This window comes from Schistocerca gregaria, chromosome X (assembly GCF_023897955.1).
Source record: "Schistocerca gregaria isolate iqSchGreg1 chromosome X, iqSchGreg1.2, whole genome shotgun sequence".
Classification (NCBI taxonomy): Eukaryota; Metazoa; Arthropoda; class Insecta; order Orthoptera; family Acrididae; genus Schistocerca; species Schistocerca gregaria.
Window position 1 is genome coordinate 614,554,310 of NC_064931.1, and position 15,076 is coordinate 614,569,385.

The 15,076-nt window shown below is 36.4% G+C and overlaps 1 protein-coding gene across 9 annotated transcripts in view; it reads right to left on the bottom strand.

The window, feature by feature from the left end:
* Positions 1–15,076, bottom strand: part of LOC126299402 (ATP-citrate synthase) — a 152,295-nt gene that overhangs the window by 61,197 nt on the left and 76,022 nt on the right. For all 9 annotated transcript variants that reach the window (XM_049991279.1, XM_049991276.1, XM_049991283.1 and 6 more), the window contains exons 2-4: positions 14,048–14,218; positions 12,919–13,104; positions 8,147–8,337 (exon numbers count right to left, since the gene is read on the bottom strand). In XM_049991279.1, coding sequence (XP_049847236.1) covers positions 8,147–8,337; positions 12,919–13,104; positions 14,048–14,203 — 533 coding nt within the window. In that variant the 5' untranslated portion in view covers positions 14,204–14,218. The remainder of the gene's footprint in view (positions 1–8,146; positions 8,338–12,918; positions 13,105–14,047; positions 14,219–15,076) is intronic.

A 15,076-nucleotide genomic window follows, 5' to 3' on the forward strand; every position in this document is an offset into this window, starting at 1 on the left:
ATGAAGAGTGGTGAAAGATTCCCTCAAAAACTATATAGTAATGTGTTGTGTTTTTGGTATTTCCATATTTTTGTCCAACCACTGTATGTCTAGAATAGGCTTTGCAGGGTTAGGATGAACTATAGAAGGGCAGTTTTCAAAGTAACTTACACATTCCTAAGACATTTTTTAACAAATCTGGTTACTTCTTAAAAATAAGTGCAAGGGTATGTCTAATGGCATCACCTGAAAATATAAAACTGTTTAGTACTGTCTACAATGAAAGATTTTTCTTTCGTATGTTAAAATGTGTGCTAACAGTAGCAACAAAAGTCAATTGGGCATGTCCAACACTGGTATACTTTAATTGCAGTAGCTCTTAAACACTTCACCATGTACAGGCATTATCCCTCCAGATTTGGTGATCTGTTAGTCACTAAAGACCAATAAATATTTTCATTGCCTTAAATCACTTAAACACTAACCACAGATTGTCAATACACACAGTGTGTTTTCATAACAATTTCTTGCAGATACTACATGCACATGACCACATTTACAGGTTGACTGCGTGTTCAGAATTCAGAGATCATACAGTGCATTTAGGTTCATAAACATATTATTGCAATTAACATTCCATTTCCAGAACCATAATCAATTTCTTACAATATAATTCCATGAAATTGCATGAGAACCACATAACATTGAAAATTTATGTCCCAGTGAACTTTTCATTGATTCAGATTAAAATTCTTATTCACAATTATTCTTGACACAACTTTTCTGATCTTATGAATATGAGCATATATAGTTGCTTTCATACTAAAGCTATCCCCACCAGAAATAAACTATGGGCTTTGCACAGCAGCAAAGACTCTGTAAAGCAGTCCACAAGTCAGAAATGTAAAATAGAAAGATGGACAACAACAATGACACTGGAAACAAGAATTTAGTGATGTGGACTAACAATGATGGAAAAGAACAAAGAAACTAAAGAAAAGGCTTGATAATAACAGAAGCCTCATAATGTAATATGTGGGAGGGGGATGTGGAAGAAGCACAAGAGACAAGGGGAGAAGGAAAATAAGAGAATAGAAGGTAGAGAACAAAACAAGATATCAACAGCAGGAACTAGGTCACTGACAGAAACCAAGTAACACCACAGAGCAGTTATTCACAGGCCAAGTAGCAAGAGCTGCATAAGGAAAAAGAATCAAAATCGCCAGTGTGGCTTATGGTTTCTAGAGTGTGGGTCATGTTCTTTGGCAGTAATCTACTTTTATTAATCACTGCTGTGTCTATTCATCCATGGCACCAACAACCATGCTCTCTAAGCCTTCTCGCACAGTACCACCACCATCATAATCTAATCACTTTTTCCTACAGACGGTTTAGTAGTTGCTACATGAACACTGCAAGCTGGACAGTTGTTTGATACCAGTAAGTATACAGACTGACGCAGCTAAGACAGGCCACCCCAAATATATCCTGAATGAATAAATAAATCGAGGTGTGGTTTTTGCCAAATTATGGTGGATAATATGGTGAATTTACTGATGTTCACAAGCAATTTATATCACATATAGTCTTTGAATTACGACAATAGCTTTGTTTTTTTTTCCATAATGGAACTATATACTTTTTTCAGTGGCATTTGAAAGAAACTTCTTACAGAACTTCAACAACATACCCTGTATGGGACTTGATCAAATAGTATCAAGGTAACAGCATCATAAACCACTATCCCACTGTCAGAGGGAGAGGTTCCACAAATGCCTGCCCTATTATGCCAAATGTAAGCAAACACATAACTCAGCTACGGTTCCTTTTTTTTATTATCGTGCCTGTCATATCAAGTGCTCAAAGTGTTGACCCTGAGTACAGCTATGCACTATAAAGCAATTCTGGAGACACAATACAGCATATTGAATTTTGTATAGAGCTCAGTGTGCCACAGGCCTGTTTTATAAGGCATTTCATGTCTTTGGGGGTTGTCAATGTTTCCTAACAGACTTCTTGTTTGAATTTTCGTTACAGATAAAAGTATACGTGTGTGTGTGTGTGTGTGTGTGTGTGTGAGAGAGAGAGAGAGAGAGAGAGAGAGAGAGAGAGAGAGAGAGAGAGAGAGAGAGAGAGAGAGCTGCTGTGTGTAGACCACTTTGTGTTTCCTGAGTGACCGTTCCCATGCTCTCTTAAAATGGTGTGTTATTACAAGTGTGGAATAGGAGTGATATCCATCATGTTGGTATCACACAGATTCCGAAAACTGCAGCAGCAGTACATCTTAAGAACTAGAGATACTGGGGTGTATTTAGATTCTCATCAATCAAACATGGAACATTGATATGGGTCTTGAGTAAGATGCACCAAACATTGATAGAATGAGAGCTTTGTTTTTATCCACTTCTTTGAGTCAGTTTGGATTTTCAACTGATGATTAGTGCACATATATTGTGAAGGCTGACTTGCCCATGTAAACAATGCCTCTTCCTTAAACAAAATTTTGCATAGATACACTGCATCACTTAGCACTTTCTACAGATACCATCTGGAGAACTATAACCAATTTTCCAAGTCAGTGCAACGAAGCTGTAGATGCAGGGAAATGTCAAGAGGAGGAAATGCAATGGAATGTAGTGTTCACAGAACACGCATTTGGTTGATCCCTCCATACTTTCAAGATGACATGCCATGCATTGTGTTTTACTGCTGCTAAAACATTAGTTTCATTTCTTTCATCAGTTGCTCTCCTTTTTCCTTGGCATATTTTACTCTCCACACTTCCAGTTTCTAGAATATTTTGTTTTTTTGTTTTTATGTTATGTTTCCAAAGACAGATCGTGAGTGCTTGATACAATTTGGATACTCTTCAGCATGCAACCATACCACTGTTCTAATAGTTTGGTGACATTTACCATAAACGATATTAACTTTTTCAGTTGTCATATACATTGTGAATGTCTCAATAGCTTTACGAGTAAGCTATCTGATTGCTACAACAGCAGAAGACAGACTGATGGGCTTCAAGCACACAGGTAAACTAAGGAACCATACCTGAGTTACGTGTTTGCTTACATTTGGTATAACAGGACAGACGTTTGTGAAAGCACTTCTCCTGATGGCAGGATAGTGGTTTATGACACTGTTATCCCATACATGTTATGTTTTTTAAGTTCTCTTAGAACCTCCTCTCACACAAGAAAGCATATAGTTCCATTAGAAAAATCAAATACAGTGTCATAATTCAGCAATTATAAACAATAAAATCTGTGAACAGCAGGAAATTTGCCATATTGTCCACTATAACTTGGAAAAACCGCATCTCAGTGCACAGGGTGGTTATAATTAAAGAGCAGCTCCTCACAGAGGTGCCATGTGGGCTGTAATTATCGTGTGGCAGTGAAACTTTGTTGATATTCTAATGCGTTAGTGTGGAACCAGTTTACACTGGAAAAAAAAATAGTTCCAATTTTGGCCACCATGGGCAAATCTGGTACTGTGAATGCAAGATACACACACAGAAATGTTTGCATACGTAATGGATTAGGAATGGGATATGAGCAGGATCGAACAAATGATAAAGGCATAATGATGATTTTATTATTAACTGTCAGTTACACCATTTGTTCAATATGAACACCAGAGATGTCAACGAGATGCCGCATCCATAAAACAATATGATCAACAGTTGTTCACAGCAGTTGCAGTGGAATCTCGGCAATGTGTACCTGTATACTGGCCTCCAGCTCAGGTAGTGACTGAATGTGTCCCTGGTAAACGTGTTCTTTTAGATATTCAAGAGCCAAAGGTCACATGGATTCAGATCAGGTGGTCTGCATGTTATGTTCTGGTAAGCCCCTGGAGGTAATATGTTTGTGGAAGGTTGTGTTAAGCAGATGGCCGAGCAGAATGAGGTGTTGCTCCATCTAGCATAAAAATGGGGGTTTCTATACAGTTGTGCCTTTCCAAAGCAGGTATCACATGCTGTACAAGGAGTCTCAATAATGTGCAGGTGTCATGGTACACCTGCCAGGCCCCCTGGGTGTATTATCTTCAAAGAAGAACGGACTGAGAATAAAGGTGCTTGTGGGTCCACAGCCACACAGTAACATACGGTGAGTGCAATTTCTCTTCGTTGACAACACACAGTTTAACAGTACCCCAAATTCAGCATTTCTGTGTATTCACTACACTGTGTAGTGTAAAATACGCCTCAAAACTCCACAACATATTCCCCAGTCACAGGTCAACAACTTCGATCTGTGCCAGAAACCAAAGAGCAAATTCAGAATGTTGTTGCCTATCATGAGGTTTCAGTTGCTGCACTGTTTGTATCTTATACAGGTACCAGTGTAAAATAAACTGCAAAATTTTCAGCACTGTTAACTAGGGGGTGGATAGTTGTCATGGTACTGTATGAGCACAAGCACTACTTGGGGCACATGTAACATGGACAGTTACGGCAACAGCAACCTTATCAGTAACTTCCACTGGAATAGGAGGCCTTCCTCTTCAAGGTGCCATACCAAGCTCACCTTTGTTTCCAAATTTCATTATCATCTTCTGTGAACCGTTTAGCAACATCGGGCCTCTCCTCAGACCTTTCAGTCAGCAATACTTTATCAATGCAGCACTGTACTTGCTGCCATTCACATACAACAGTTTCACTAACAGTGCACAATCTCTCCTCTATAGCCATATTGTTCACTCACATTATGGCTTGTCAAATGACAGTGTGGCTGTCATAGCATCATACAGTGTACAATGCAAGATTTGCACCTGGTGGTCACAATTGGAACTAATAGTAATTCCAGCATAAATCCATTCTGCATTAAATTAGCACATCTACCAAGTTTCGCCGCCATATGATAATTACAGCCCACTGTGAGTATCTGCTGTTTAGTTATAACCACCCAGTATTTACTCATTCTCCAAATATTTTGGGTGGCCTGTCTTAGCTGACTCAACCTGTATAATATGGGTTGTCTCACAAGTGGCTTTCCATCAGATACAGTAAATTTTGCTAGTCATGTGGATGTAATAGCATATGGTATGGATAATTCACCCCATGTGATCTAGATTTATAACAGAGCACAGAGTTTTTAAAGACAGAAAAGTCTCATTCTGCAATGTCTGAGGTGGGAAGATGTTTGAGAAATAAGAGAAAAAAATGGTACAAGCATGATGAGTATACAAAATATCTCCGTAAGGATGATGAACAAGCCTGTGAATGATTTGATTCAAGATTAGGTTTAACACCAGAATGAATCTCAATATGAGGATTCACATGTAATTTTCCATTCATATTATGATTGAAAAAAATTAAGTCTTTAGTTAGTGCAGTCTGAATTTAGTGTACCGATTCTTTTAGACAATGTAAAATTCAGCAGGGAAGGAGAATCACTGTAAACTGAATCACACTGCAACAGAACTGCTGTCTTTCCTGAGTGTGAAAACATGAAGAAAGCTGGTAGCCTGTATGCTGGCTTCCAGTGTAGCTGGATCTAGTTACAGACACCTCCAGAGAACACTATATGTACTGTGCACTGGCTCCCCATGTTGTAAATAGTCCCCTCTTGTTGCAAACAGCTGTGTGCAGTCAGAAGTGGGTGCTGTACATACAATCCATTCCCTCCAGACTGGAGAGAGTTATAGATCTCATCGCAGGTTCAAAATATCAATATGTTAGCAACATTTTGTATGGAGTAACACATGACCTAATGTGAACAAAATGTAAACTCACTGTAATTCGTATTTTTCATTGCAAATTATCAGAATTTTTTATTATGAGTTACTTAATTTCAAAATATTGCAATAATTATGGCCATTAGCAAAATCATAGGCAGTTCACCATAAAGCTTCTATATGAGGCTGCAAGGTGTGAAAGACTCAAATTTTTACCAAATAGTAGGCATAGCACGATGGTAAAGAGAGTGATTACATAGTACACAAATGGATAGTAGGAAAGTACACAATACAGGGCTTGGTAAGCAATTTTTTTTGTTGGGGGGGGGGGGTGTACTACAACAAGTGAGAAGAAAAAAATGAACCAAAAAGATACAAATACCAAAACAGAAACAATCTATCTAGCACAAATAATAGAGAAAGTAGTAGACAAGACAAGAGAGGTAACAACGAAAATGGTCACCATAAGGAAACCACAGGAGCAATAAAACCCATTAAAAAAATAAATAAAAGCCTCAAGACAGAAAGAACAACCCATTTAGCAGGTGACAAAAGTAATAAGATCTCCTTAGCTGTGCAAGAAAGAGGTTACGTAAGAATGAGAGAGCAAAATCACAGTGTACGTCTCTCTCCATGGACATTGGGTTCTGGGTATCGTCTTGTCCAAAATTTAACTACACCCAACTCCTACACTCGTTTTCTCTGTTTTGCAAAACAGTTCCAGAAATTAGTTTTTCTAACATATTTTCTTAAGTGTATCAGCTTGCTATTACCTGGAAAGTAGAAGCTTCCCTGATCACTTAATAGTTTGGACCAAAAATTCATATTTTGTGACACATGTGAAATAGATGCAAATTCTGCCTCAAAATGCGAAAACGCAAAATTATTTAATACTATTATTTCATAGTGACTTGTATCCAGATGAACTATTTTATCACTGATAGTGTGAAATAGCTTTATTTTCTGCATATAAATATCGAAAATGTAACCAGTTTTCAGTTACTGGTATTATACATCATCTATCAAAGCCCAACTTAAAAAATTATGTACTTACGAACCTGTTTGCAAGATAAAAAGTGCACAAATGTAACAGTGTATTAACACATTCAATGCTCTGGTGCCATGAAAATTGTGGGCAGCTGAATGGTTCATTTAAGATACACACTACATAATGCAACATTACTCAACCATTCAACCCAGCATTTTATAACAAAGGAACACAAACATTTGTTTGTTAGCTAAAGTTCAAAAGTTGGTACAATGCAGACACTTAACATGGCAAATTAGGAGGGGTATGTTTTGAAATAAGGTTGTGTGGGAAACTGCTAGAGGTCGAGCCTGAACTACATTGTTAACAAAGTTCTACCAACTTCAATAGGCAAGTCATTGTGGTAGTCATTCCTGAATGCTTTGTGTTGTACGCTGCTCATTGTTTTCTCTTCTTATTTTGAAATGAGTGTAGCAACTGATCCTTGTCCATCACCATTTTCGATTATGACCCTTGCAACACCAGAAGAAATCAGCAATCCCGTGACTGTGCGACAGTTCTGCTTTCGCAGATGACACATGCAAACTGCTGCACTGGGAAAGGGAGGCAGGGCTTGTTTCCCCATACTGTTCCCCTCCCCTCTGGTGGTCGAAATTCTAGTTTGCTTAGGCTAGTGGCCATCCCCAACTATATAGTGCTCACACTCTGTGCCATAGCAATATGAAAACAAAATCTGTCATGTTTTTCAACTGCTCTGAAATTCTTTCCTGAACATTAAAATAGTTACTTGTGGTTATACTTCTATGCTAAGCGTCTTGTCAGTTCTATCTGTAGTATCATCAAGCACTGTCACACAGCTATGAATGCCCATAGAAAGTTGAAATTAATAGTCTGCAGCAAAGACAAGTAATGTCCAAGACACTTCACCACTGGGAAAATGCTGCTTCTTTTCCACAGAACAACCATTTTTGAAAGCTTAAACATGGCCAAACGAAGAAAGTAAAGACCATTTTGGAAAAAAAAGCTTTCGAAGTTTTAGCAAAAGCAAAAATTTCAGTTATAAGGGTTCCAATTAGCACATTCTTTAAACAATCAGTTACAAAGCGCTAAGGCTTCCTTTGTCTTCACTCATGTAGTGTGTGACAAGGTTTTAAATTTGTGCATCTAATCATTTATTTTTTAATATAGATGCAAATTTCAAATATATATGCAAATTTTGCAAAAAATATATGCTACATTTCCTGGTCCTTTATTAATAGTTGCATTTTAATTTTTGAGATTCTTTTTTTATATGTATTCAGTTTTGGTAATTATTTTTTTACCACTTTTGTCTTCACATTCACTGCATTTCTACTCAACTATTAGATTTTTAGATCTTTGAGCCACATATCCAAAACTCTTCTGAAAAATATTTAATCTATGCACCTCATACCTCAAAGTCGAGTTTCTTTACAGTTTTTGAAAATGAGACTTAAACCTTTGAGGCATACTTACTCTTTCTTTTCCTGGTTTACATTTGTCAGTAATGTGCGCTTGATATCATCAAGAGAAACTTCTTCATTCACTGGGATATCTAACTTTAGTGCTTTAGCATCAACGTCTCCAATGTCAACACCACCTTCATGGTGGAAAAGTATTGTATCTGAATAACGATGTGAATAAATACAAACATAAACTTCTTCTTCCTGTGGAGAACAATTAAAGCACAAGTTAAATTTTTGCTACAACTGACAGAGTTCAGATGTTAGTAGTACATATTACTTCCAAAGGGTAAAATGTCATATGCTACTGGGTTGTGGGGTGAAGCTGTAGGTGAACAAGGGAGATTTGTACTTTGTGGGTCTCCTGTTGAAATAAGCCTGGATGAGTGCATGGTTTCACAGAACACAATCTTACTTTACCATGTGTACAAGTATTCCATTCAATTATCTTACAAAATTCCAGTCAACTCCAACTCAAACCCAAGAAGAATGTTGTGGTTACAGCGGTAGCTGTTCAACAGTTGAAGCGTGTGGTTGAATGTAGCAAAATCAGTGCTCCTACAGAAAGCAAATGGGTAAACTGACAGAGTGGCATTTTCTGTGTAAAACAGATAATACACTTGGTGAACCATACTTCACACTCATCATTCATACAAAATTAGAACATTCATTTAATGTAACTTCCGAGCACAGGTAGAGTTTTGTCTATCTCTATTAAGATAAACTGGAGAAACTTATACAATAGAACAGAGAAAAGTCGACAGAGGAAGACATTCTGGAAACTTCAATCTTCTATGGCATACTGGGAGGCATTTATTTTCTGAACTTTTCTGTAAGTGAACACTCCAGAAAAGTTGTGCTACTGGACAGATGTGCAGTTCACTCTTAACGGAACATGTGCTGAGAAATCAGACATGAATGCAAGATACGTAATGTACATTTGTGTGTTGTACACTGCTTTGAGTGATCACACAGAAAACATGAGGAGTACTGAAAAGCAATGCCTCCGAATCCCTTATGTGAAAAATGTTGAACCATTTGAAATAAAACAAATGTTATTAACATCCTACATCTTTATTTCTCAACATAGTCATCCTGGTCATGCACATGTTTCTCCCACCAAGAGACCAGTTTGTTGATACCATCGCTATAGAATGTTTTAAGTGTGTTGATGGAGCCACAACCTCACCTCTGCTTGCACCACTTCATCACTATCAAAGTGAAGTCCTTAGAGGTGTTCTTTAAATTTTGGAAACAGATGAATATCAGATAGGACCAAGTTAGGACAGCCTGGAGGATCATCGATACCACTGAACCCAAGGCGTCGGATTGTTGCAGATGTCACAGCACTTGTGAGTGTTCTGGTATTGTCAGGCTGAATGAGTGTGTGCTACCTGTGTGGACAAACTTTTCAAATTTAAAATTGGATTACAGCAAGTTGTTTCGCATGTACCTACATAGTTTAGTTACACACTGACATGTTACACGCTACAATTCAGAGCCCTTAGTGACAGAGGGCTGCAAATATGTAGATATGAAGGATAAAGATGTAGAATGTTAAAAACGATTGTTTTCTTTAATGCATTCAGATGCATTACTTTTCAGCATGCCCTCTTAACTATTAACCAGGAGGGTCTCAACAGAAAACATAAAATTAAACTGATACTTCTTTAAGACTTAGTTAATGATGTATATAAACTAAAAGAAAAATAAAACACTTAACTTCATCAGTTTCAAATCTGGATCAAAAAGAATGATGGAAAGTACATGCAGTGGTTGTAAAAATATAGCTTGGAAGCTTATTTCTGGATGCATTATGTTTTGTAATTAAAATCTGTTTGAAAGATGAAGCACACAAGTTTAAAAAAATAATAAATACTGTGTCAATTAAACAAAAATTATACATAATCCTTTATCTATGATGCATAAAACTTACCTGGGCACCTATATTTTTTTATTTTATTCTTCTTTTAATTTGTGTCTATGATAGGACAATTTATTCAGTTTAAGTGCTTGAAATGTGTTTGTAAATTTCCAAAAAGTGTTCCAGCAAAAACACTTCTTGTCTTCCAAGGTTGCCTGTACACAAATTACTGTTCTAATGCACAAACACAATGGCATATTCATTTCATGTGTTCATTGCGGAAAATTAAAATCAAACAGCACTGTATCCAGTGAAGAATAAGTAATTCAAAACTCACTAATAAAAACCTGGTGCATGTATTACAAATAGGCAACATGTTCTACTGTGAATAAGTGTTCAGTTTCCCACACTGTAATAAACAAGTAATACAGGTGGCTACTGAAACCAGTCCCTATGATCAGCAGACAGTGTCACTGCACTATGGAGTAGATGCTGCAGGTTTGAATCCCACATCAAGCATAGGAATGCCATTACTATGATCAGTTCTGTTCCTGCACACATCAAATATACATCTGATATTTGCAAATATGACAAAGAAGAAAAGCTGTTGACACATTGCCATAATCTGTCCAAACAAATGTCATTGAATTTTCCTAACAACTAGTGACTTGTCTGTAAGGCTATGCAGCTGAATGCCACTGTTTAAGAAAGACAAAAAAAAAAAAAAAAACCATAAAGTTTAGAAGTGGAGTGGAAAATTTAATATAACTGATTAATACGAATGGCACAATATCAGAGTAATCTCATATATGGCCAGTATATTTTATTTACCTGCATGCAATGTAACATTGCACTCTTGGACTACAAAAACACCATAATGAACCCATAACATCTCTTAATGATAATCGAGTGGTATAATCTGTTCCGGATGTAGTAATAACCAATGATGGTGGATTAAAAATACTGACTTAACCACAAATACATTTATTCATTTTTTAATTACTGCAGTTGGGAATACAAGCATAACAATACGTATGACGAGAAGGAATTGCAACTGCTACGATGAATCTGTTTTATCACTTTCAGAATGCCACCTTACAAATTATGCTGAAACATTCTGTACAGGTGTAATTCTTAGTCACAAAGGCAATTTTATTAACTCTTTGTATTTGCCATAAAAATCTTAGTGAAACATACAGCAAAGGTAGCCAGATTAGGCTATACCAAATCAGCACACAACAGTCCATGTATCACTCACGGGGCTGAAAGAAGTAATATCAATCTATAACTAAAAGTACGATTTCAATATTGCAGTGTTCTTCTCAGGAATTCAGAAAAAAAAATTATGAACAAAAAGTGCTTGTTGTAACTGTTATACAAACAATAACAAAAATCAAGCGCCAACATTTCCAAAGATTCAAAAAAGGAAAAAGATAAGAAGGTAGCAGCATAAATGAGGGAAAGTAGGAAGTGTGTGTGTGTGTGTGTGTGTGTGTGTGAGAGAGAGAGAGAGAGAGAGAGAGAGAGAGAGAGAGAGAGAGAGAGAGAGAGAGAGAATATGAGGGAAGAGGCAGGAATAATATAGGCGGACATCACATGTCCCTTCACTGAAGGCAATTACAATGATTTCAAGTACGTATTTTTTCAATTAAATCATATTATGAAACCAGAGACTTTGTGGTGTCAAAAGAGTAACATCCTGCTGCCTTCCATTTTATAGTGCGTGCCTTCCATTTTCTGGTCCGTACACAAGGAGAGACAGGCAAATTGTCGGTCACTGTTGTTTTCATAAAATTATGATGATTTTTATATCAGTTTCATGGCCTTTACCGTTCACAGGTAATGTTTATGATAAAGTTCTTTATTCTAAATTACAATAACAGTTAAGATCAGATTAAATATGTGGAAATTCAAGTTCTAAGATTACAACCTCCGTATCAGCATGACCAAGACAGTGGTGATGGCAGTCAAGAGAGATGGACATCCCGCAATTGTGTAACTAGCTGACCATCATGTAGAGTGTATAGACAGTTTTATGTACCTCAGAAGAATAATCCCCAGAGATAATTTGATTAGACAGTAGTTTAGCAACGGAATGCAAAAGGGTGCTGAACTCTATCAGTAAGTGAAAACTCCTTTACAGGATGACAAGATTCCAGGGAACGCAAGACTAGTGACACTCATTGGCTACTTCGTACAAATATCAAGGAACGCACCCCCACAAAGAGAGTCACTGAGGCTCCAGGCATTAGAGATGAAATTCCTTGGATCCACCATCCTGAAAACTAAGATGGGTAAGTTAAAGAATGAGGAGGCGAGAAACAAAGCCGGAATCAAGACATCCCTTTCACATAGAATCAGCATGTACAGACTATTGTGGTACGGGCATGTAATAAGGTTGGAGACTACAAGCCTAAATAAATTTGAAATGAGAGTTGGAAGGAAAATGTCCCTTACGAAGATCAAGAACCCAATGCTTTGACATGATCAAGGAAGACCTCACTGCCAGAAGGGGGACAATGGATGATGTTATCCATGACAGATTATACATGAAAAGAACAAAGTTGAAGAGGCACATGAACAGTATGCAGGAAATTAGAGCTGTATATCGATGATGATGATGAACAGGTTAGAGGGTTTTTTCCAGCCTTTTCTAACAGAAAAAAAAAGTTAACTCTGATAAGTTTATCAGTATAATTTAAAAATTAATTTCATCACATCATGAAACATTTTCCTCATATAAGAAGACTGTGTCAGGATGTGGATAAGGCATTGCATAAACCTTCTACAAATTTGTTTAAAACTATAAAAAAACTAAATAAAAATAAACTGGATGGTTTCAATCAGACAACGAAGTCTTTTTATTTACTGAGTAACAGCAACAAGTGAGGATGCATATCTCATTTACCTAAAATACTTACTGGTTTATGAGGAATGAATGGCTCAATGATGAATGTTCTTAATTTTCCTGTAGCTTTTCCTATTACTTGGTCTACACCCAGCCGAGCTGTAATCCATTCCTTCACTGCCTCAAAATCTTTATTGACAGTAATGAGCCCAAGTTTGCCTCTACGTTTGATAAGCTGGTCAGGTTTTGCTACCAGTTTCTGCAATTAAAATAAAACTACTGAAGATTAAATTCACATAAAAGTACATAAAATACAATAAACTGCAATGAAAATAAAACAGTTAGTTATAGTTCCAAGGGAAATATATAAGTACAATGCTGGCATAACTTTCATGAAAACTTTATCAGCACCTTATTAACATTTATCAGCACCCTATTGAAAACTAAACTAAAATACAACCTTCTGGATATTCCAAAGGGAAGTATTTATGTTAACAGTATCATAATTCAGTAATTTTATTTGCAAAATTTTAATGGTGTTTCTGAAATTCTACATGTCTATGGAATTCTTTTTTAATCACACACAAAAAAAGAAGAACAATGTTAAGTTTCCTTGGGGGCTACCTAAACAAAATGCCACATTTTTTTTATCAGGGGAAAATGATTTATTATTATTATTATTATTATTATTATTAATGATAAAGATGACAATAACAATTATTGCTGTTGCTAAATAATTTTGGTAACATTGTGGCACATTAGATATTACATTACGCATTTCATGATCTGTCAAACTGGTAATATCTTGAACACTGACAGGCATACAGATGTAATATTTTTATGTGGCATAGCATGACATGCATTGTTTTCATTTTTTATCTAGAAAAATTTCAACAACGTGTGAATATATGTATTCTGGTCCACGTAGTTTGCACTCCTGCTTCTCACTTACTGCTGACAAATCATTGCCATAATATTCCTTACCGCATTAATGTCACAGCAAATTTTACAAGCAAGGTTTTTGTCTTGCTTTAGTCCTTAACATATTCATACTTGATTACAGTTTACTTACAATGTAATGATTGAAAGTAAAGGTTAAGTATAATACTCACATAGTTACAGTAAAAACATTTTCTAAACAGAAATATCATAATTTATCTCTATACAGCTCAAAAAAAAAAAAAAAATGATGAAGGACACACCTCAGTCAGAAGCCATGGGTGTTTGCTTCGCAATTCATCCCAGTTTGTGCTCTCGTCAACTGATGCAAAGCGACAGAAAGATGCGGCTGTCCCACTTTGAAGATGGTTATTTATTAATTGTTTTCCTGTTGCTTCTCTTATTGCTTTGGCTGACATTGTGCAGATTTAAATCTATAAAGAAGAAATGAGTACTTTCATTATATATCACATAACATACAATAAGTTTGAGCACATTTTACAAATTTCGTGTTTTATACTATTAAACATTTCAGTAGCAGTATTAATTAGTTAAAATAGACCATAAAGGGCACTGATAGAAAAAGACTGCACAGATAGCATCATAAATTTCCTACTGCTACAATTTCTATGCTCCCTACAGAAATCCATGTCGCTCTGTGTATCAGTGGGTAAGTGTCGGACTACATACATAAAAGTCCAGGGTTCAATCGCCACCCAGTCCTGTGATTGTGTTGACAGTTACAGTTCTTTTCACTTCTGATAATGATTTGTGTATGTTAAAAATATGAAGTGGCACTATGACTTGGACTCCAGCTTCTATTGTAGGAACCCTTGTATCTGGTTGGCTACTGATTATAGGTCATAAGGAGGCAAGGGCATACCTCCATTAGGACAATACATAGTAAAGAACAGTGGTATTCAAATAAACCTTTGGGTAGAAGACAGCTTTACCTTTACTTATAGGAATTACATCTCATGACATTAAATAGTCTTGTCAGAAGCATGCACTGTTCTTTAGATAGATTTATAGAACAAAGGAGGTTCATTAGACTGAATACGAATTGGAGCTGGGTAAGGATGTAGAAGATTTGAGATCTGGAAGACCAAATATGAATTTCAAGCCCACTCCTTGCAAATGAAGAATGCAGTATATTAACAGTTGTTCTTATTTTTTGCATTTTTATATTTTTATGTTATTTCATGTGTAGCCTCTTGACTACTGTAAAGCCTTCTCGACTTCTTATTAAACTGTATGAAGATATTAACATTTTGAGGAGGAGGAGGAGGAAA